This window comes from Molothrus aeneus, chromosome 1 (assembly GCF_037042795.1).
Source record: "Molothrus aeneus isolate 106 chromosome 1, BPBGC_Maene_1.0, whole genome shotgun sequence".
In the NCBI taxonomy this organism is placed as follows: Eukaryota; Metazoa; Chordata; class Aves; order Passeriformes; family Icteridae; genus Molothrus; species Molothrus aeneus.
In genome coordinates, this window is record NC_089646.1 from 17,932,461 (window position 1) to 17,957,849 (window position 25,389).

The 25,389-nt window shown below is 40.1% G+C and overlaps 1 protein-coding gene across 4 annotated transcripts in view; it reads right to left on the reverse strand.

Moving 5' to 3' along the window:
• Positions 1–25,389, reverse strand: part of KIAA1217 (KIAA1217 ortholog) — a 176,405-nt gene that overhangs the window by 73,415 nt on the left and 77,601 nt on the right. For all 4 annotated transcript variants that reach the window (XM_066552199.1, XM_066552191.1, XM_066552207.1 and 1 more), the window contains exons 3-5: positions 20,810–21,005; positions 4,825–5,023; positions 43–136 (exon numbers count right to left, since the gene is read on the reverse strand). In XM_066552199.1, the coding sequence (XP_066408296.1) occupies positions 43–136; positions 4,825–5,023; positions 20,810–21,005 (489 nt within the window). The remainder of the gene's footprint in view (positions 1–42; positions 137–4,824; positions 5,024–20,809; positions 21,006–25,389) is intronic.

Sequence of the window (25,389 nt, forward strand, 5' to 3'; positions counted from 1 at the left end):
AGCTGGAGGAAAAAAGAATATAAATGCAGCATTAGTACTTACCCTTATATCTCCATTTACAGCTCTGGAAGTGTGATTAAATGCATGTGCAGGGTCTTTGTTGTAAACTTTAAGGAAAGATCGGTCTTGAATATTCCTGGAATTAAAGAATCAGCAATGACAACAGATGAAAGCAGTTTTATTTACTTTGTTGCCTGAAAGTTTCAGGTAACAGACAAACATAGTAGGTCTGCAGTCGATCTATAAGAAAAACGTAAATGCCATAACTAAGACACATACAAACAAACAAAAGCCTGCTTTGATTCTCTTTCCCATGGGAAGTATCATTCTTTCAGTAGAACTCCACACCCATAAAAATTAGATAGTGTTAAGTTTCTTTCAAGATCCTGCCATAGAGTGAAAACACTTTGAAGACAATAGAACTTCAACATTTACACAGCACTCAAAAAGGATTTAGTTAATATTTACATGTTTTATTGTGCACTCAGCCCACATAAATTTTTGCTATTCTAAGAAGCGAGAATATCAAAAGAAAAGCAGTCTTTCTAACTGTAATGAGGAAATTTTAATTATCAGCTTGTTCACAAAGCTAAAAAAAAATCCACAAAAGCTGAAAATTCAGTTGTAGATAAATTCTTCCTCTAAACTTTATCTATAATAAAGGAAGCTTTTAAAGGGAAAAAGTGTTGCAGAAACAAATTAGCAAAAAATTTGATGAAAGCTTACACAGAAATAATTTAGATGAAAGGCCCTACAAGAATACTTTTGTTTTATTTGGTCTCTACACTTTGTCTTTGATTAGTTAATTTTTTAACTACTACATTTAGGAAAGAGATGACAGTTTTTCATTTTGTTTCAAGACCTACCTTCCAATAATTTTATGGCTTTGACATTTGCCCTGAGCTCTGCTGATTTCTGGTTCACCTTTAATCAGTAGCAAAGCCTCCAATCTACGCTCACTTACATCCTTTCAAAGCTACGATTCCTTTCATTTCCCTGCAGTGATCTCTAGAGAATTTACTTACACATGTGACTGAATTCCTTTCCTCCAGGTGCAGCTACAAGTCTAGTGAACTGATCTTAATCACTTGGATTATAATTTAAAAATGAAGGGAAGGATTGTTGGGCAGGTCCAATTTCTTTCTTACAATGTCATATTACAATCAGTGATTGCTTTGAATAGGTAGCTAGTCACAACTTGTGTTGCTGCTGTAGATGTCAAGTAGTTATTAAAGAAGCCCCGCAGCTTGAGAGACAGATCAGTGTCTTGTGTTTAAGAACTGGAGGGCTGACGAGAAGTTTAGTATTTATGAGTGTTTACTTGCAGACTGCATAGGAAAATAGCTACCTTGCAGCAAGTTCAAGTTCTTCAATTATTTACGGTAACATAAACCGTTTTCTTCCATCTTGCAAATGTAACCCTTTGGCTCTGAGATCTGCACTGGGAGGCTCAGTTACCATTGTCTGCCTCGGACTTGGGACTGTACTCTTCTCGATACAAAGCAAGTTCTCTCATCTTCCATTCAAGAAATGGCATATTATCATTTAAATAAATTTTATCTGCTGTCTTTTCTGTCTGATGGCTATGAGATGGTACCTCAAACAACTGGAGTTTTTTAAAAGGCATTTTCCATAAATATTTCTTGTAGAAACATGACACTTTAAAGTAAAACATTGCTGCAAGGCAAAGAACCAAAATACTAGGCATTTGATCTCTGATATGAATGTATTTCACATCATGTTGCTATTCTAAGATAAACATTACTGATAACAGGTATGTATTACTGTACATTTATTATTACTATAATTTGCATTACTGTAGCTCCGAGGTGCCCTTGGCATGTTCAAGGGCCTCACTGATCTGTGTATGCTGTGTAAACACACCAGGAAGACAACTTTTCACCAACTTACAAGGTGAATAAGAGTCACAAATGACAATAGAATAGTTGCAGGAAGATAAGGGAACAAAAAGAACTCAGAAGATCACAGTCTCTCCAGCCAGAGGAGCAGTAAACAAATGCTGGAACCACAGGCATGCTCTAAGTAGGCAGTGCAACAGAGAGAGTGGGAAGGAGACCAAGGCAGTGGTTTTGCAGATGTCTGTGGACAACACCTTCCAAGCATGTTAGAGGGCTGCCTGAGAGAGAGGGAAGGCACTTGTTTGAAAATTAAAGATGTAGAATTCAAACTGGCATTATTCACCAAGTGGGAGCAGATGGCACTTGGTACTCAACAAGAAATGAAAAGTAGCATTGAAGTGGTCTTGGAGGAGCCTTCATAATGAAGACAAGTGGTTTAATGAGATGGAGAAGATACAGTCAGAGGACAAGTGAAAAATGAATGCATGCAGAACAGTCTGCTTGTCAAACAAGGAGAATGATCTTTGTTGCTTCATTTGAATGGGTAAGAGCAAGCAAGATTACATCAAGATTACCTATTACCTGTGCCAACTGCCAAGAAAAGCCAATTACAGCAGTTGCTATTAAAAAAGTTAAAGAATTATATAACTGTTTTTTCTCTGTGTGATGGGAAATGAAAGGCTGTAAAACAGGGATGCTCTGGAGCACAAATCTGAAGTCCACACTAGATGCAGAGCCCTGAACCACTTTAAGAAAAAGACTGGACTAAAGTAGAAAGGCAGAGCTTTGTCCCCAGTGATAAAAAAAAAATTAAAAGGAAGGAGAAAAGAAAAAGAGAAAAGGAAGAAGAAAAGGAAGAAGGAGAAGAATGAGAAGGAGATGAAGCAGATAGAAGAAGGAGAAGAAGGGGGAGAAGGGGGAGAAGGGGGAGAAGGGGGAGAAGGAGAAAGAAAAAAGAAGGAGGGAGGATGAGAAGAAAAAAATAATAAGAAAAAAAATAATAAGAAGAAAAAAATAAGAAGAAGAAAAAGAAGAAGAAAAAGCAGAAGAAAAAGCAGAAGGAGTATGATGGCCTAATGCAAGGCACAGAAGAACATGGAGCAGCCTCTGAGGGAGATGGAGAGCTTAAAGACCTGACTGAAACCCCTCTGTTTAAAGGAAAGAAAGCAGAGGATTGAAGGAAGACATGGCAAACAAAGGAGAGAAAAGGGATGCTTTATTTCATCTGTTCTCTGAGGGGAGACACTGACAAGATGTTGTGAAGAGTAAGGAACAGAAATGGAGAAATGGTTGTGGAAGTTATTCAAAGGTGGTGAAAATGCATGTTATGGACTCCATTAACCTGGAATTAACCTGGAATTGCTGAGGTTTCCTAAGTGAGAAGGCTGGCAGAACTGAAGGAGGGAATTTTGTTATGAAGGAAGTCAGCTGGAAATGCCTGACAATACAGGCATAGGAACAGAGGAAGCAGATGTTGGGTTGAGCCAGGCCTGAGGCTGGCAGAGTGACGCCTGCAATGGGTGCAAGGGAAAAAAGGTGGAGCGGCATTAGGATAATCAACAACTGCATTCTCAGGGGCATGAAGTCATAAACTGCTAGTCTGAAACTCAAGGGAAGATGGAGGGATAAAGGGAGAAAGAAGGGCTAGATGATGGTAGGCAATAATGCACTTGGCAACAGAGATGTAGTAACCTCTATCATGATTCAATCAGTTGATCTGATCTTGTGAATAAACTGTTTGATGTATAAGAAACTTGGGTACATGTTGAAAGATGATGATGTTTGATGAAAAAAGTCAGATGGGTCTTCACATAGGCATTACAGTGGCCAAACATAGGTGTGGCAGTCTGCAAAGCAAATAAAAGAAACTGAAATCCAAGACACTGGCTAATGACAAGACACTGGACAGACAGCCTGAGGAAAGCAAGACAGAGATGAGAAAATGGAGTGTGGTGCTGTTCAAAGATTAAGAACAGGGAATGGGGAAATTGGATTGGGAAGGGCTAGAAAAGCTCCAACTTGCTCTTTTAACCACAGCATGATAAGGAGGAACACCTTAGCCATAGGATCTCCAGAAGAAACAAGACAGCAGTGGATGGTACACTTCTCTTGCACCACAAAATTTTCCTGTATTAGTGGCAGACTAGCAGAGAGCAAAAAGCTTTTCTGCTTTCTCCTCCATCTTCCTATGCAAAAATGGACAATCTCTGTCCATTTTTATCACAGTTCATTTATAAAGTGTAGCATGTCTGCGGTGTACCTGAGAGCTTTATTTATGCATGATTTGGGACTTTCTAGGGACCCTGAGACCCTGGAACTTCTGCTGAAGAAACCTGGTTCATTAAGAAGCTGCACTCCCACAAAAAAAAGGATAGAAAGGTGAACCATGTATTGACCAAGCTCTGAATTAGTGAAATGAGTGCATCAGTTGCTGCATCCTGACATATAACAGAAAGAAAGTGCAGCAGGGGTCCCCAGTGCCACAGAGCTTTGGCTGTGTTAGATGGTTCAACTGGCACTGGTGTGAGGACATCAGTGACATGCATGTTTGTTACTTCAGGCTCATGAGATCAGGCTTTGCACTCCCAAAGTAAAGAAACAACCCAGCTTTTCTGTAAATGTTTATTCTGCATTCTGTATTTTAAATGATTGTGTCTCTGGTAAAATTCAATAAATGTATTAAATATGTGAACCTTTGTATTTTATACAAATATTTCAACAAAGCATGCCATTTATCAGTGGCTTGTGCAATGGATATTGCACCTACAGCTAAAGGTATTGTCAGACCAGCCAGACCTCCTGGATTACTCAGATACCACTGAACATGCCTTATGTGTCAGGCCACTCTCTGTCAGATCCTTATCAACCCCATTTCTTTTTATTCTATAAGTGCACAACAAAACAAAAAACACACAAAAAAAACCCCCAATCCCATGAAACCAGCAGCTATAATGTCATGTCTTACCTCACATCACACAATTCATAGTATATGTTTCTGCTCTCATCCTTGATGTAAATGGCAACACTGGGCGATTCCAGCATTTTCATTGTCAGCTGCTGGGGGAAGGCACTTACAAAAAGGGCACGAATTGTATCTGTGCTTGTGATCTCATTTGGCATCCTCAACTGCTTTGTTTCATCTCCATACTGAAGATACAATACACCTGCAAGCAAAAGCAATAGGAAGTTACATATTCTTAAATACACAGTAATGATCTGGTTTCAAAGTCTATGCGGAACACAGACCAAGCCCATAATGAAAAGAGAAGAAGCGGCTCACTCTCTTTAAAAAATAAAGCACATATGTCATTCTCCTTTTCAACAGACTGTTGGAATAGAGCACTGAACAATTATATGGTTTGGCCCTGATGAATGTGCTAGTCCCAGTACTGAGATGCCTGTTATTTTACTTCAGTTAGATAAATCAGAATTTTACCTCAGAAATCCTAATGGAAAATCTCAAACACACCAAGCTGGTTCTGTAGTGGAAGTTGTTGGTAAATCACAAGGTACTTTTAAAAAAAGTAGCTGAGGAAGAAATTTATCCTTTTATAGCATCCAGCTTTCCTTATACATAACCTCACACTTACCAATAAAACCAAAATTTTCATTTTAGCTCAAGGAATTTTATACTCACAGTTCAATTTGCTGGCATTATATAGCATAAAGCCTCAGGTGAAAACTCCTTCCAGGAGTAAAACTGAGGTACCCCACAAAAAAACAAGAGCAATTTTGGAACCTTTCAATTTCACAGCACCATTAATAATCATGCTTAGTGCTCAGGGAGAAACATAAGTAATCTCAAATGCAGAATTACAAAATATGGACATTCTTATTCACTCAAGACAGAACACCTTTCTGATACAGCTGTTTTCAGGGAATGGCAGGCCGTGATACACTCAATAATGGAAAGAAACATGAATAATACAAACCAGTGGACTGAGGGAAGGGGTATGAAGTACCTCTTCCATGATGCCTGTGCTGATCCTGCCAGGCCTATGCTGATTCCTGTACAACCAGCACTGGCCAGTACTGCATGAGTGTGGCTCATGAGCATTGCTACAGCCCAGTCCCATGCCATCGTGACCTCCAAAGCCCTCCAAGGACTAAAGCACTCAGCCATCTCAATTAACAGAAGAAATCAGTCTGGACTTGATGGAGTTGATGAGTTCTAACCATGCTGGGTCTAGCTCCTAAAGAAAACCAAAAGATCTTCTCATGAGCGTCTCCAGTGTGGGAAGGTTTATTGGGACCTGCATCTCAGGGAAGAAGCTGCCACAGGACTGCAACTAAACTAAGCAATTTCTTGGGATGTACAGCACTAGGGAGTAGATTCAGAAGCAAGTGTTCAGCTGAACTACTTTGGATACAAGGAGATGGGGACTGGTAAGCCCAGTTGCACTGTGCTGTTTCTGAGCCATCCCAGGTGTCTGTACAACACTGCATTGTCCCAGGGGGAAACACCTTTACTGTCCTGCTGTCTGTATGAGATGGGGCAAGTGTAGCTTCCACAGTGGTGTAAAAAGATGGCAGATCACAGAATCGCAGAATGGCTGAGGTTGAAAGGAACCTCTGGAGGTCATCTGGTCCACCCCCATCCCACTCAAACAGGGACAGATACAGCCACTTGTGCAGGACAATGTCCAGACAGTTTTTGTGTATCTTCTAGGACAGAGACTCCGCAGCCTTTTTGGGGAATTTGTGTCAGTGCTTGGTCAATCACACAGCGAAGAAGGGTTTCCTGACATTAGGGGGAATCTCATGTTTCATTTGGTGATTATTGTCTTTGGCCTTCTCAGTGGGTATGAATGAAGAGAGTCTGGCTCTTCTTTGCCCCCTCCCTTCAGGTTCTTTTGTACACTGATGACACTACTGCCCTTGAGCCTTCTCTTCTCCAGGCCAAACAGTCCCAGCTCTCCCAGCCTGTCAGAGCAAAGAGGCTCCAAGCAAGTTAATAATCCTTGTGACCCTCTACTGGATTCTGTCCAATCTTGGGAGGATTCTGTGCTGCCAGGCCTTTGCATCAACCAATAATTAACAGAGGTGGGTTAGAGCCTGGCAGAGCATTTTACACAACCTGAATTCACCACAGCAGTTGCAGTGTAGATGCACTGTAAAGTTGTTCTCCCATGACCAATACAATCAGGAGGGTTGGGAACACAAGGCCCTCAGTGCAGTTGCCATCAGCCATCAGCAAATCTCAGCAAATCACAAAATTTAGATTTGACTCAAGTCAATGAGTTGCACTTGAAAGTCAGCAACAGGATGGGTGCTTTATGGTGCTGAGGTACAAACACTGAGCAAAAGCAATGGGAAAAGCTGAGGTCCTAGAATACAAAGGCAATTTACGAAAAGAAGGCATTCCAAGCTGAGCCCTGTTTCCCCTTAGTCTTTAGTATTTCTGTCCCTATGTTTTCTGTAATTGCTATGAAGGAGGGCAGAAACAGTCAGATGTTCCTACAATCAGTGGGTAATTGTGCTTGCACTTAGGGAAGGAAGATGTTAACTTTCCTGAATACTAAACAGACTTCTCAGCATTACCTAACTATTATTTAATATTAGGCTGCTTTTATAAAATAGAGCTGTTAACTTAATCTTTGTATTATTATCAAGAGCTGATACCTCTTTCTTCATTAGACTGCAATCAAATCCCATATAAATCCTACTACAAATTTCCATTTTCCTTTGTCTGGAAAAACTTTTTCAGACTGAAATTAAACTAGTTTCCTTTCAAAAACTGAGAGGAGTTTTCCTATGACTTTTATTTATAATGTCAATATTTAATGAGCTATTAAACGATTTTTCTCTTTTTTTAATTATTTTTTAATTTTAATTGGAGACATCATTTACTTCTTTATTCATCATTTATGTCTTTATGTTTCTAGGTAAAATTGTCTTTTTAGTGCTCAAATATTCCATGCAGCTAAACATTCTTTAGGATTCAGAAACTACATTTGTAAAAAAATTAAACAAGTTAATGATTGCATTTATTTCACTTTTCCAAGATATAAAAAGACATACTCATTTTTGATGATAGCTTTCAGTTATGAAAAAGTTCTTCCTTATGAAGAACATAAGGAACCTTCTACGTTTTAGCATTTAAATTTTATTGGATTTAGTGGCAAAAAAAAATCTTTTTTCGGTTAAAAGGCAGGCTTTGCATACCGGCTTTGCAGTTGGGTGTGACTCGCTTTTCTGCCCAGTTTAAAAGTTAGTGCAAAATTTAGAAATGCTAGTTTTGCATTTCAGATCATTAAAACCACACTCAATACTGAGCTACTGAACCATTAACACAGAATAAGTGGCAGAGTTGAAAAATCTTCCTTACACACAAGTCTTGATTCTGCCTGTGCTTCAATGTTCCCACTGACCCAAAGCAAAATCACAGTTGTCCTTGAGTCCTGAATTTTCAAAGCAAATATGCATATTATGCCTTAAAACAGACAGCTTAAACATACAACTTGGAGAAGTGTTTTGGACCCAATCTCACTTGAGAGAGGAAAAGATGTTTTCAAAAGCATAATAAATTCTTTTTTTCTTTATCCTCCTTTAAATCACATGCCCTTAAAAAACCCTACTGCCTTTCCTCTTGAGTTGTCTGATCCACATCATGATACAGCAACGCTTTAGGGCATTTCCTATTTGACAGAACTAACTGCTCACTTCTAAAAATCCTTTTTGAGCATGACAAAATAAAGAGACTCAAAATCCATTAGTTAAAATCATTCACAATATTTTTCTTCCGCACATTGCCCAGGTGAAATTCTGAACACCGACAATACCCACAGGTTCCACTTCATGTAAGCTGCTGGAGCTCTGAGGTGTGTTTTACCTTCAGCTAAAAAATCACTCCCATGGAGACTAAAGCAAGAAGAAATAGAATATAACTTAGACATGGTTTTTGTTAGGGCACAGAACATACGTCAGCAAAGCTGCTGGAAAGATAATTAAACACAAGGGATGTTCCTGTCTCCATGTTCCCTCAAGTCCCTCTTGCACTTACTTATGCTTCTTTACAATGGATTTACCTGAAACATGAAGATTGTGCCCATTTTTGCACATCACAAATCAAGGAGGACTATGAAATTCCCTGCTGCTCCAGGACAACACGTATGAAGATGACTGTGAACAAGGTAACAATGCCGCACAAACAGTTTTGAAAGTGCACGTCAGACAATGCTGTGGCTCCCACTTCCAAGAACTCTTGAGGTACTGCCAGCCCTGCACTGCCCTATAGCTACAACACAAACTAGAATATTCAGCCATTCCCTTTGTCATGTAGTATAACTTAGCTGCAGAAATACCTCTGGAATTTTTGATCATTCCTCACCCTACAAGCAACAGACCACAGACTTAAACACAGGCCACGGCAGAAAACATTTGCATGTAGGCCTCAGTAACATCAGCCTTGTAACAAATTGCTTCACAACATTCCTGTCAACAAAGAGGTATGCTTTAGAAAAGGGAAATTAAACACCTAAGAGGCAAAAGAACATGTTCAAAGAAAGGTTTACAAGCATCAAACCCAGATCTGATGATGATCCTGTGAACACACCACATGACTGCCCTTTCCTTCCCTACATACAGAGCTCTTTCAAAACACAGTATTTTCTGTTACCTCTTTATCAACGGTCAGTGGCAGGATGTGCAAAATATTTCATAATTTCTCTCAGGGATGATCTACATGAACACAACCCAGTGCAATGAAAGATGCAGAGTTACCCTGACTCGGGTGGCTGAGCCCATCCATGCTGGGTTGGGATGCCTGAGCAGCCTTCTTGTGCCTTTAGCCAGCACAGCTCTGAGCTCAGGCACACACACCACGTTCACAGAAAGGCCTTCAGCTCAGACAGTGCTGCTGAGCTGCAAAACCCACCTGGGAGCTGAGGACATGCCCTCACAGTGTGATGGTGAATCTCACCTGAACACATGGGGTCTGGGCTGGCTTTAGAGCACGGAGCTGCATAACCACAGCAGGGTTGGCACAGCACCCATACTGGTAAGACCATAACTCCTCAGTCACAACTGGTAAAGGTTTACTCCTTATGGCAAGAGCTAATGTCATGCACCTGTCAGGAAACCACCCAGTTCATACCTCTCAGCACCTCCATCACACACACAATGCTGACCTAACCCTAAGCACCACATTATCATGGTTATATTGCTAGCAATGATCTCCATATAGGGCAGCTTACATACTTAAGAGAACTTTAAACACAATTAGCTTTTGTTTAAAGAACAAAAATTATCTTTACAAATGGATTATTTAAGACAAAAGTTAAATACCTGATAAAACAAGAGTAAGTAAACAAACAAGATTGTGTCCTCTTCTGTGACCTTTAAGAGTATCTGTTAATTCTCTCAAATGATAGATTTTAATGGAGAAATATAATTTCTCACATAATTCTCTTATAACAAAGAAGAAAAAAACTGAGGCAGAAAGTTATTTAACTCATCAGTTTTATGAAATAAAATACAGTTAACCTTACATTTGAGTTCATGAGTTTCTTTTCTGTGAAGCTACAGGACTCCCTCTCTGTAGGCAAGATGTCTTACAAATTTCTGCATTGAAATATCTTACTGGCATTTGGCAATACCTTAATCCAGCTGAAGAGAAGTATTAACTGAAGATAAAATCTGTATTTGGCTGGTATAGGATACTTGGGCACTGGAGCATTGAAACCTTCCCACAGAACCAAAAAACACTAGCATGAACAAGGCACTCCTACTCTCTTCCAACACAGCTATTGTATGTATCCTCTGCTTTAGCTTGATCTGCCACCATAAGTCCATTGAGTCACTGTCTCTGTCCTTCATGCTGAAGTCAGCAGCAATGGTAACAAGCAAAAGTGAGAAAAAGCATCCTTGTTTCTTACTTATATTTATGTCAAGTCATTACTTGACACTTGCATGAGTTTTAAAAACTAAGGATAATCTTTAAAGTCTCAATGATAACTGTTTTTGTTGGGGCCAAGTCTTTCCTCAAAAGCATATTTTTAAATTTTAATTTCTTATAACTAAGATTTCAAGATACTTCCATTTTTTCTTTGTTTTTGACAAAATTGTCATACGTAAGACTGTAAGGATGGCATAGGCCCATATTGTTGTTCACTGTTCCCCATCCCTCCTTTCCCCCAGCTATCTAATAAACAGAGCAAACACACATCACCAAATTCTGCCAAAGTTATGCAGAAACAAGTTTATAACAATAACAACTCTTGCAGCACGAAAGAAATTCCTCAATATTAAGTTCTTACTTTCCATACCCTCAAGACTTAAGTCTCCTATTTCACCACAGTTTCAATTAGTCTGAGGTCATTGCCACGATCCTTGTGGTATTTCTAGCCTGAAGCTCTCATAATAACTTCTGTTGGTAGTCCCTCCTGAAAATCTGTCCTCCACATTCAGAAAATATTCTATAAATATATTTAGCTGTCTTAAAGTACTAAGAGAATAAAAAAGTAGATATTTTAATGAATAAAAGCAATTACTTATTAATTTCTTTTTTTGCACAATAGTCTGAAGAGATTTGTTCAAGGTATTAAGTTGTTTGATAACAGTTTCAATAAAATCAGGAACTGTTTAATTTAGTCCAGTATTACTTTTTACTGCTATTTCATTCTTCTCTGCCACTTACAGGGACTTGCAATAATTTGCTACTTAATGAAAAAGACAGATGGAAAACTCAGTAGTTACATAAATTTCCTACCAAAATGTTATGAAAAATAAAGGTTTTTAATTGCCACTAAAATACTACCACTTTTCTACAAACAAATGCATTCAGCTGGCTAAGAAGAGTAAGTAAAAACAAAACAAAAAAAAAGGACAACTTTTTTTTACCTAAAGAAAATGCAGTATTTTCCCTGTCTGATTCCTGATAAAACCTGTGAAAAAGCTTCTTGTCAAAAGGCAACTTTGTCTATATACCAATTTCAGCAAGTCCATCTACTGTGAAAAGTTACTTCTATCATCTAGAGATTCTGAGAGAACATTTCAGTTTAACCAAGTTCCCCAGGTAGAAATCAATGTTCTGGCAGGATCACTTTTGGACAATAATTGCATTCTGTTGCACAGAATAGCCCAACTGACCAACAAGGAGACTTTTTCATACCCTGAACTGACAAAACAACGCCAGCAAACTTGGAAGAACACAAAAGCCTTATGATACTGGATGAAAAAATTACAAGTGAACAACTCAGTGAGATGAACAAGAAGTTTCATATACCAGAGTTATTTTTCAGAGGCCCTCCAGAGGCTCTGCCATGCTGCATTTACTGCACTCACATTCACCAGTTTTGCACAATAAAATCAGAGAACTCCACACACACAGGCACAGGACATGCCCATGCAGGATCTGCTTTAGTCCACCAGAAGCTGAGCCCCTGACCTCTGAAGAAGCTCCCAGCCAAAGGTGCCAAGCTGGCCAGTACAGTTTCCAAGGATGTGCCTGCCAAATCTCTGCAGATATGTGGAGCATTTAAGGTTACTGTAGTCAAGTACCTTACAGAAGGGCACTCTTGTTGTTAACTTTTAAATGGGCAAAAGCCAAAAAGACAAGAAAATATCAATTAAATTTCTTGTTCTTCCTCTTCAATAAATGCACAAAAAAAGAGATCCTACCCAACTGTATTTCGTTTGTGTATAAATCAGCTGTATCAAACGCATTATTTAAGTAATAGCTATTTTTATAAACCATGGCTTTTAGTACTAAACGAGGTACAATTGATGTGTTGAAGGGCAGAATGTGACCATTTTAATAATCCAGAGCCATGAAGCATTAAAGTAATTCAGGCATGCATGCCTTTGCAATTTTGCTCCATTTAGCAAATGGTCTGTATTTACAGGAAGAAATTCTCTTCAATATTTGTGAAGTTATTTCATTTCTAAAAAGTTCACTACTGTCAGTAACAAATTGAGGGGTTCAGCCTCAGCATTGAAGAGCATAGTTGGTTAGGGCACCACACCAAAAATTCACCTCTGTGGGCTCTAACAAACAGCTTGACTTTAAATGAAGTCCTCACAAGCTCCTTTAGACAAGATCTTGGAACCAAGCCCTTAGTTTGCATGATTAAGAAGTATGCCAAGAGGCCATTCCCTAGACTCACTCCAATTTGTCATTATCTTTCATGTATTGGGGAACCAAAACTGGACACAGTGCAACCTCACAAATGGTGAGAAGAAGGGAATAATCACTTCCATTGACCTGCTAAGCTAAATTTTTCCCATAGACAGCTACGCAGTGCTCCCTTCCTGCAAGGACATGCTGCCAACACACAGGCACCTTGTTGTCATACCCTAAGTCCTTTCTGCAAAGCTGCTACCAAGCCAACCTGTCCTTGCAGGGCTGCTCTGTCCCTGATGAAAGGCTGCATTTGCCTCTTTGGAGTTTCATGGAGTTCCTGCTAGTCCATTTCTCTGGCTCATTGGGTCCCAGTGAAGTGGCCATCATTCAGCACACCAAATGCTCTCTCAAACTTGGTGTCAGACTTGACCCTACTGCTGGTTCATTCCATCCCAACAACAAGGTTTCTGATGTCAAAAATCACCGGAGAGAGTCCAGCCCTGAGGAGCACAACTAAAACTCAGCTGCCAGTTACACACCCTGAAGGCCACTCCTACCTTGCCCTTGTGGCTACAAGGAGGCTATGAGAGATATGAAAGGCCTTGTTAAAGCCAAGATAAACAACATCCACCCTCAAACCCACAGATGGTCTATTCATCACAGAAGGTAATTGGGCAAAGCAATGGTACAAGCACCTATCTCCTATGAGACAGCTGAGTAGTTAAAAAATATCCAGAAGTGTTCCCATCTTCAGAGCTGCTCAGACCATTGCCCCTATTGTCCCAAGAGAGCACCCTAATCAGCAGGCTATCAACAAGCTTCTGATGCAGTGATTATCCTCTTATCCTGCTTGGATAGGGTACTCTGTAGCCAGAAATGCAGAAAATAGAGAGAGAACAAGAACTAATACAAGAGACAGTCCTACATGATACCACAGAGATGACATTATTTCCCTCTGGGAACAGAAACCTGAACTTAGGCCCAGCACAGTAATTATCTGTTAGAATCACTACCTAAATATATAAACAGTACTGGGAGCAATGATTAAATCCATGAGCTGTCCTCATTCAGGGACTTGCTGTCAGCCCTGGCAGCAAATCCTAAATACAATGTGCTGAGGGACAGGCTATGCTTCTCTCCTTGGCTGAAGTCTTACACTTCTTACAATGTGTGGAATTGCAATACAGATTTTTCCTTTGCATACCCATGTCAAATGGAAGGCTCTGGTGTTTGTGTGACTTACTATATTAGAGGTAGACTTACAAATTTTGCCTAACACAAAAATTAGATCAGATTTATCCAAGTGATAGCTCCTGTCCTAGATACACCCCATGGGACAGCTCCATCTGGCCTCCTACCTTTCCTCTGAAGGAAGGAGGCCTGTACAAGATACTCCAGCTGCTAAATCTGTCTTCCAGCAGACACCAAATGCTGAAGGCTCAAATTGCTGCTGCTAAATCAGAACATGAAGTGATGGTAGAACTCGATAAAGACATTACATCTTTTATGAGGGCATAATTTGGGATAAAGAGAAAAGCCACTGCCACCCTGGCATAGCTTTATTCAGTTCATCCAGGTTGTACACTCATTACTCTACCTCTCCTACTATCTTCACTACTTTTCATTCTGATTTATTCATGTTGCAAGGTTCTGAAATGGGAGTATTTTTGTCACTAGGTATTACCCAACACAGTGAGGCACTGGTTTTGCTCAAGGTCCTTCAGTATAATTGCAGTGCAAATGAATAATAAAGGTTGCATTCAAAAGTCATTTAACAGATGTAGCAGTGACAGACACAGACTTACATAACTAATGTGCTTGTTTTATACACTGTACATCTTCTACTCCAGTATCACTGCAATGAACCCATTAGATCCATGCTGATACAACCGGCTGCAACAAAATTCAGCTCCAGTGTGACACAGCATCTAAAATATCCTGCATATCAGCTTTTTGGTGGCAGATAGAATGTGCCTCTGTTGAAACAGTATGCACTAAATAGTATCTTGCTCCTTGGAAGCATTTTTTTCAGGTTCTCCCCACACATTTTATTATAGGAGAAAGAAACTCTTAAGTAAACAGTAATTGTGGGTACAAGTGCTGGGGAGTCACATATTTCACTCTTTCCTATACCTGCCTTTCATATATCCTGTAGAGATAATAAATGAAACAGAAAAAACTCTGATATGTCAATATCATTCATTACATTCTTTTACTCTTTTGTTACATTTCAGGTAAGAGGTGTGTGTTTTTTTCTTTCCAAGTCCAAAACCTTTAGTTACTGTTACTTGAAGAAAAAGGAAAGAAAAGAAAGTCTAGGAAAGCTGGAAGGAAAACCTTAGAGTATTATAATTTCCTAGGGTCCGTGTTTAAATTCATTAATTGGAACTAGTTGTTTTAGGCTGTTTTTCCAATAGACCTGTCAGTCTCTGTTAAGCCATCTGACCACAACAGCAAATATTTACATGACCTTTTTGCATGTTGGCTGCTTGGCATACACTATAAAAGGCAAGATAGGGAAAATTCTTTAAGATGTCTGAATACATTAAAGTTATACTCAGCCTTAACTTGAAATGCACTTCCCAGGGAGTTCCTCTCCCATGAACTAAACCAAAGTTCTTACTGACTTCATTAGGCTTAAATCATGCCCTAAGGAATCAGAGGGCAGTGCCACTACTAGCAAATCACAGGTTTCTCATATGAAGTCTATGGCCATTCACACATCTTTTGTCTGATTTTACATGCCTATTTTAATTTCTAGCTCATAAATAGTAAGTAACAATTAATTACCTCCAACATAATATATCAGTCTACCTTTAGCATTTATATTTTTCTCTGTGTACCTTACAGTATCTTCCATACACATGAATAGAGAGTTATTTCCACTGCCAGCTGAAAAGCAATGATCTGTCTCTCTGCAAAGGTTTTGCTATGAGTGAAAATGACACTGTGGCACTGACTTTCTTTTTTAACAGTCTGAGAAACATCTGCAAGAAATGCTATAAAAGACTGAGGCATTATGATTATAGCCAGTAATGGCATTTCCATATAAGGTGGCAGCAAACTAATTAATCAGACACGAAAATCTGTGCCTGCCAAAACTTGGGTTTGGGTTGGGGGCTAATAAATAATAATCAGAATACTCCATGATTGCTTAAGACCCTCCCCATGCCAATCCTTAAGCATTTGTATAATTTTACTCCTTTATGTAATCCCTCCAAATGCAAATAAAATGCAAATGTTGGCAGGCTCAGACATTTCTAAAGAGGCCTTTTTACACCACCTAAGGTTAGGCACAGGTTTACCAGCAGGGAGCCCAGTCCTCCTTTGCTCCTCATCCATCTGGACTGGAGTGGCTGGGTGCCCTGGCTGAGGCACCCAAAAAAAGATGATTGCAACCCTTGAGCCATCAAGCTTCATCCTCCTCAGTCACTACTCAAGCCCAACCCTGTGCATTTATGGAAATCCCCCCTGTTCCATGTCCTTCCTTCACCCAGCCCTGCAGGAGCACCAAGAGCAGTGGCTGCAGTGGGGAGGTGGTGACCACACCTGCCCTTCTGGGCTCTGACCCATCACATTGCCTGCCCTGGGCACTCCATCCCCACACAGCCTGCCAGTGCCTGCCCTTACCAGGATGCTGCCCATTGTTTGGACAGATGTCCCACATGAGAGACCACAAGTGAACATGTTTGTCAGCCTTCATTTCACCAAGGAGGTACCGGAGCAGGGACAGCAGTGAGCTGCAGCGTGGGCACAGGCGGTGCTGCCGTAAGCTCGCTGGATGCCTGTCAGGTTCTGCTTCCTCCAGGCAAATTGCAAGTGAAGTTTGCTGAAAGCTTTTGAGCACTTTCCAGGTTTCAGATGATTCTCACTGACAGTTTTGCTAGATAATTTTTTTCCCACAGTTATCGCACTGGAAAAGCTCCCAGCTTTCAAATACGTATTTTAAAATACATTTAATTTTCTCTTGCACAGTGAATTCATTTATTTTAATATCTTGCTTTGTCTCCAGGCTGCACAATAGTGAAGCAAGTGTTGATTTCTAGTTTCCTTAGCCAAGAAAGACCTTAATTTCAGAAGCTGTGGCTGAAATTTTAAATGGGCCCACAATAGGAATACTGTTTCTAGGTCAACTCCACGTGAGTACCATGTCCTGTTAGATTAGCCTGACTGACAAACCCATGATAGTGAGGTAGCCAAAATGCATTTGTGTTGTTCCTTCTCAGGCTCCATGTTAATTCAGACCACAATTTGAAAACAAACTGACTCATATATAGCTAGTAAAATAGGAACCCACAGAATAATTAGAATTTGAAAAAGAAAACATCAGTTTTTTTTAAAATGCATTGAGATATACAACATAAAATAGAAGTTTCCAAAAGTTGATTATTCTCCTCGCTGAAATTATGTTCACTTAGAATCAAAACATAATTTTTATTTAAATTATATTAAATTAAATTAATAGATATAGAAAGGGAGGTGATGATACATGGATTATTTCACATCATATGACTGGAAGTACGTTCATGACACTTTTAAAACTAAAGTTATAAACAGTTTTCTGTTTTTTAAAAATAAACATTCCCCTTTTACAGTTGGAAATAAAAAGCACTACAGAATGCAAAGCATCTCAAAAGTAAAATTTCAGAACGTTGCTGATGGTTTTGTTAGAACACAGTGGCAGAAGAGATCAAAAAGGACATTATTATAAAAGAAATGCACATAATAGTAACAATAATAATAATAATAATATAAAACTGAACTATTTTGGAATACTTTTTATCTTTTAAAAAAAACTATTTGTTACTAATTGGTTCCTGGAACTGCTTGAAAAAGGCAGATTGTGGGGTGATGACAATGTATTACCTTCTATTTATCTAGTATGATGATCCCTTAAGCCACACACATATCTGTGACCCCTCCTAAAAACTATCAACTGAAATGCTTCATATTACATTGCCTCCCTGTTGTTTGTTTACTTTTTTTCTTTCTCCTGCATTTGGCCTGCTCATGATGGGATAAACTGGGACCTTGTCTCTGGCACATGAAAGAAAGGGGGTTTTGCAGGGCCTGAAATCCTGGCCATTAAATAAAGCAGTGTATCTTCATGTGGCTGTCCTCCATTAAGGCATGGACAACACATTTCAGTACATGCAAGAGATGCTAACAAAAGGGTTTAAGAATGAATTTCTTAACAGTGAACTTATGGTCCTCCCATCTTAGCAAAGACACTATTGAACTGCAAAATTTCAGGGCAGCAATGATGGTCAAGTGTCCAGGATGGTTTCTGGATGTGCAACAAGTGGTTATAGCAGCACTTCTCAGCTGCTATAAATGACTTGAATGAAAATAATGACCTGAGGGAAATAATTGGCCAAAGAAATCAGATATGGCCTGGGGGAAGCAGATAGCAATCTGATGTTTGCTGTCACTTCCAACACAAGGACTAAGGGGCATAACCTAGAGCTGATAAATAAATATAAAACAAAGCAACAGGAAAGCAGTGGTTGGGCAGTAAACCAACAGGAACTTGCTGCCGAAGTCACAGATGCGCTGTGGAGGATGTGAAAAATTTACATGGGAATCAAAGGTGGACTGAACAAATACCTGGAGGAGACATCCCTTGGTGGTTATTACACAGGTAGAAACCATAACCAGGAAATCCCTAAGCTGAAAATACCTTGAGGCTGAGAACACTTGGGGGAAGGATCACACATACACACATGGAGGACAGGGAGTGATTCAGGACACCCAGCACAGGCAAGTCCTGTCTGACCAAGCCAGTGGCCTTCTGCAGTGGGCTTCCACAGCAGTGGACAAGGGGAGGGCTTGCCCTTTATATAGACTTCTGTAATGCCTTTGACATGGTCCCCATAACATCCTTCTCTCTAAATTAGAGAGAGATGGATTTGATGAGTGGACTGGTAGACTGATAATTAAGTGGTTGGATGGTTGCATCTAGAGGGTAGTGGTCAATGGCTCAGAGTCCCAGTGGACATCAGGGACAAGTGGTGTCCCTTAGGGTCTGTGTTGGGACCAGTGTTATTTAATATTTTTAAAAATTACATAGATGAATGGATTGAGTGCACCCTCAGCAAATTTGCAGATGGCACCCAGCTGTGTGGTGCTGTTGACAGGCCAGAGGAGCAGGATGCCATCCAGAGGGACCTGGACAAGCTCAAGAAGTGGGCATGTGGGAATCTGATACAGCTTAACAAGACCAATGCAAGGTGCCCTGAGTCAGGGCAACCCCTGGTATCAGCACAGGCTGGGGAATGGGCAGAGTGAGAGCAGCCCTGCCCAGAGGGGCTTGGGGGTGCTGATGGGTGAGAGGCTGGACACGACCCAGCCATGTGCACTCCCAGCCCAGAGAGCCAAACCTGCACTGGGCTGCATCAAAAGCAGCTGGTAAAGGGAGGGGATTCTGTCCTTCTGCTTTCTTGAGACACCACCTGCGGTGCTGCCTCCAGCTCTGGGGTCCTCAGCCCACACAGTGGGGCTGGACTGTGAGTTCCAAAGGCTCAACCACTTAACATTACATTGAAGCAAATACAAATCTTACAGAAAATCCTGGGGTGAATTAAGCCATCCTGGCAATGCCCTAGCCAGTAATGACTTAGACAGTATAGTATAGTAAAAATAATAGTGCATGTATAGTAAACATACATGTGCTCTTAAAAACACCTCAAAAGGAAAAGGTCTTATCCAGGTTGAAGTATCACAAATTTCTCCTCCAAAAGCCCAACATATTGGTGGCCCAGCAGGCTGTGGGAGGGCAGCCATTTGTGAGCTGACATGGACAAGGATCAGCTTCTTGTTTCCAGCCCCACTGCTCTTCACTTTTCAGCTCTGGGAGAGTAAGGGACCCCTTCCAGCCCTGTTTTCTTCACACTTGTTGTGTTTGTCAAATATCATAATACTCTTGACAGAAACTGTCTTAGATTATTGAGAGATGAGTAAACCACCGTGACAAGCTTACAAGCATGGTATGATTTACAGTCCAGCCTTTGATTTATGTCACTCTGTATATTGGAAGATGAGCCTACAGGAAAGCAGCATTTCAGTTTATTACCTATGAGCAAAACCTGCCTTCCTCAGCAATCCACAGATGAGTTACGTGCCTTCCCACAATGCTTTAACTGCCCTCTGGTGTCTTCCCTCAAAAGAACAGCCTTTACTCCTACTATCCATCAGCTGAGTTGAGTCTCTGAGACAAAATTCACCATCATAAAAGGAGCTCTGGTTCACAGCTGGGCTGAATTCGACCATGAGATATGGGAAGAATGCAGGAAGCAGAGCTGTCCACCTGTGCTGACACATCTTTCGTGTCACTGTGCAGACAGAAGGGCATTGCCCCAAAGTAAAGGGCATCTCCATCAGCATATCCATTGAAATCCTTGGCCTGGAAAGCTACTGCCACACAAATACAAACCTTTTCAGTAAGATGGATTACTAAGGCAATAGTATCTCTAGGTTTCTTTCAACTAAGTCTGGCTTTGAAGAGATGACAAAGTGAAAAACCTGTGTCTGCTGTCTGAAAATGAGGGTACAATCTTGCATTAAGTTCATCGCCAAATACTGTGCAGGCTTGGCAGGAATGTTTGCAACAGTGGATTTAACCATTACCCAGCATTTCATCTCTCTCTCCTTGCATTTCTACCATGCTCCCATCACACTTTCAGATCTTATGAAAATGATTTCACCATTCCCCCAAGTTACTCAGTATCCCATATTGAGTTAATTTCCAAAGAACAACCTGACATGAAAAATAATGTGCTACCAAAGTCTTTACTTTTTCAACCCCAACCTATTTAAAGACTGTTTTAAATCCACAAATGGAAAACACAGACTTAACACAGAATGGAGAAGGACTGGAGCAGGCTCTTACCCAGTGATCTTTCCTTTGTCTGGTTTGCTGACCGCACAACGGGAAGACTTGCCCGCGTGCGGCTGCCCCTTGAAAAGGGGGTTGGAGAATCACCTTCAGACATGACCTCTAAGGAATCAGCAGATGCTTCAGAGAGGTGTTCTGTGTGGTCACCCAAATTGGGCTGTGGGCTCTGGGACGGCTTTGGGCTTCTTGTCTGCAAAACAGAGTATTTCCTTATTAGTCTACTGAAACCAGAGAGTGGGAGGAAAAAAAATCAAAGAGAAGAAGGAAGGAGTCCAATTCTTCAAATTCTGGTATGCTGGAGGTCACTTGTATAGATTATTTAGGAAAAGTGTCCTTGGATATTCTGCTGCAGTTTTTATGGTTGTATATCCGCATTGCAAATTTTGTTGCTAACAAGGCCACGAGGATAAGACTTGTGCTGAGGAGACATACAGTAATGCCATTCTCCTTGTCCACACACACACAACTCACACATACTCTAGTTTTATCAAATCTGCTAAGAAAAATCCTCTGAAAAGCAGTACTGTAATGGAGTAGCAAAGCTATCAATTTCAGTATCTTCTGCTGCGCCATCTATGCAAGGTCCAGGTCATGCAGCATAGCCAAAACAGCGATCCAACATTTCTAGTTGAAATCATAAACAATTACTTTTTTTTGTTGTTGCACCAGCATAAATCAGAACTGTCTTCATTAACTGACCAAATTAATTATGACTTTTACTGCGAAATCATATTAGTAATTGATAAACACAGCTGCTGGGAAAAAACCCAACTCTTCCAGCAGGGGAGAGATATGGTTTCATTTATGCACTTCTACCAAGTCTTCACGGTAGGATCTGCCTAGTAAAAACACATTCAATAGGAAATAAAATGTCCTGAACATTTTTTGCAAACTATAAATGACATTAAAGCCCTTTCCACAAAAAGGGGTTGCTTTAAGAAGCATAGTCAATATTGTGTAGTGTAACCCTCTCACAACCACATGTACTATTACTCTGGAAGAATAATTTCCTGGTCTCTCTCAATCAAACCATATCACAACAAATGGGAACATACAAAGCAGAAATTCAAAGCAAAGCAAGCTTACTAGGTTCCAAACCCAGTATGTAAATATGAACTTTACAGACATCTATAATCAGCACCAGGCACAAGATAGCATTAAAATTATATGTTTTTACCTCCCCTATCATTTCAGGTCAGATGCTATTATGTTAAAAATCCCCTGTATCAAAATCAACTTCAACTCTAGGTTTGAAGTTGCTGTCAAGATCCAAACAAGATTATGCTTCTTTCTGGAAAGCTAAGCTAACTAATCTTGCTGACATCTGTTTCTTTCGGTGGTTTTTCAAGTGAAATGAGCAAAAGTCATTTCAGCATCACATAATATTCCTTATGTGACTTTGAATGTATGAAGAGCTTCAACTTTTATTACATTTTCATTAGCTGGCTGTAGAGGTCTGTTCTTGCCAAGTTGTGCAGTTGCTCACAAATTACAATTATTAGATATATCTTACAAGAAAGTAAATCCTCCAGAACTACTCACTTTCTAAATGCTAATATTAAAATAGTAGGTACTATCCAATGTCCTACAATGAAATTGTTCAAGAGCATTGAATATTATGCAGGACTTAAAGCTAACAACATTTGTTCTAAAGTATGCTTTGAAGCGCCTCTGACATGGTCAGCATTAGTCCGCAGGTTGTAAATACAAGGACTTGTGCCAGGAAAGTTACAGAGGTGGCAAGTGACCTGCAAACACAGAAAAGAATCTGATAAGACAGTACTTCTTCATTAAACTTTCCAAAATGGCTTGTTAACCATCACTGCTAAAGTATTTTGTTTACACAGGCATATTACGGAAGTATTACCAAGCCAAGATATTACAGCTCTGTAGCTCCTTGTAGTGATTAAAAACTTATCTGTAAAAACCCATTCATAGGGAGGTAGAAGGCATATAATTCTCCCTTTCTAGAAAACCATGACTAAAAGAAACAAGATTAAAAAAAATAAAGGCAACAAAATCAATCTACAAAAGATCCTTCATTTCAGTTTGTTGGGAAGGAGATTGCTTTTAATATATACTAATAAAATGGAAATATGGATCAAGCTTATTTTCCTTTGCTTTTGCTTATTTTTTCTCTTCAATGTATAATAAAATAAGCCCCAAATGTCATTTGAGACATGCAGTTGCATGTGTATTGTTCATTGATAATATGAACAGATGTATATTTGAGGAGTAAGGGGACACTTTATTACCAAAATCAACAGGCACTGATTTAGCTGAGCAGTTGCCCAGTGTGTCCTGTGAATGCACAGATGGAGCCAACCTCAGCACTGCTGTGTTTCCTTGGTTGTCCCCGGGGAAATGCTGCAGGACCTCAGACACAGCATCCCAGATCCCCACATATGACATGATGTCATTACTGTAGCTAAATATGTTGGGTCTAGCTGAGATAATTTTCTCCATAGCAACCCTCACAGTGCTGTACTTTGTATTGGTGGCTAGAAGGTGTTGATAGCATACCATTATTCCTACTACTGTTGAGCAGGGCACGCACAGCATAAAGGCTCTCTCCAACATTCCCTCAGTCACCCAGGAGGCTGTGGGTGGGCAAGATCTTGGCAGAGGATATAGTCAGAAGGGCTGACCCAAAATGACCAAAGGGATACTTCATACCCCCTGATGACTGTTCAGCAATAAAAGCTAAGAAAAAGGAGGAGGAAAGGGACCGTTTGTTACTGCATTTGTCCTATGGAGCAACTGCTACATGTATTGGAGCCTGAAACCTCAATTCCTGGGAAGAGCCTGGACATCATCTGCTGATGGGGAATACAGAATACTTTGTTTACTTTAGCTCCCACAAGTGGCATTTGCTTTTTCTTTATAAAACTGCATTTATCTGAAGCCATGACATTTTCCCATCTTATTCTCTCCTCTGCAGTCCAGCAGAGGAGGGGGGATGGAGTGGCTTGGTGGGTAGCTGGTGTTCAGCCAGGGTCGACCCACCACACTAAAAAGATCTTTTTCAGCAGCCGTCATTTCTCACCACCAGTGCTGCAGCTTTCTGAAGCAATCCAGAGGCACATCATGGATTCTGCTCAGATACTAATCCCAGTCTTCCTCTTAATCCACCATCTCAAATCCACAGGAATTCCACTCTAGTAAGTGGAGTGACACCAACATAAAGCCAATGCATGCTATAAATGACATCCACCAAATACACACATGAAGTGTATGAAAAGCTTCAAGTTATTTGTCATGCTAAACTTCTGTAAACATTATATACCAGGATTCTGAATTTTAAACAGATTCTAAAAAAATTCTCAAGCTCAGCAACAACAGTGGGTATTCAAAAGAAATATGACTGCAGATTTTATAGGAAAGAATTTTTGTTATTGGCAACAAGCACAAGGTTGATGCTTCTTAAAAAATCAAGTGGATTCCTAGGTACGACTTAGGAAAATCAACTCATGCGGTGGGGAAGGAGCCAGCATCGTTTACAGAGCTATAGCTGCAAGTATTTGTAAAGATTTTTGAAGAAAGCAGTGCAGAAACCTTCAGCATGGTCCAACCTTGTAATAATTATTCAGGATGATGATTCTAATATCAAATAAGAAAAATAAGACAAGTGTCAAATAAATACTTAATAATAACAACGCCGTATATGTTTTTTTCCACTGAATGTTCACTAATATTAAATTGCTTAAAATAATACTCCAGCAAGCGTCATTTTAAGAACTTTTCAGGAATGAGCACACAGCACAAGCTTTCACAAAATAAATGTTGACCCCAATACTCAATGTTTCAGGACTCAACAGAGGACCCAACTAGAGTCATAGTCTAGACTGCTGCTAGGTGAGTCAGAATGGTGCTCAAAAAACCCTGAAATACCTAACAGAGAAGAAAACTCAAGATGTACCCACTAAGGAACAGCATTATCCAAAATTAAAATGTGTAAATAGAGACTCCACAGAGGCAGACAAACTCAAGGAAATGCTGGCACATTCCAAGCCACCTCGGGGATAAGTGCCAGAAAACAGAAGGAGGTTCAGAAGAGGCAGCAGATCTCTCTCCCCCCTCTGCCAATACCAGTTAGGTTACATTTCGTCAGCCAGCCATGGTCTTTCCCCCCAAGCTGTATGTTAGGAGGCACTCCCCTGAATGTTTCTTTGTGCAATAAGGTTCATTTTTCACCCAGCTGAGTAGAGCTGACCTTCCTTAAGGATTTCTCTGATAAAAGATACTCTCTGTGCTAGTTCTGGGTTACAAGATCATCAGAAAAGATAGGCCAAAACAGGGATGAACCATTCTGGTGTAAACTTACATGTAATTACAGTGTAAACTTGCAATTTATTTGTGCTTTTTGATGACTCTTTTACTTAGGATACACTACTTTATTTACAAGGATACAGACCCTTGTAACCTTTTCAGGGTATATATTTAAGTATACCACATGGAGCTAGCAATTACAGAAGATATTTCAACTGCTCCTGGAATCTGACAAAGAATTAAAACTGTAATTGATCATGCCTCATGACAGACATCTGTCTGCTATAGCTTGGCAAAAGAATGCA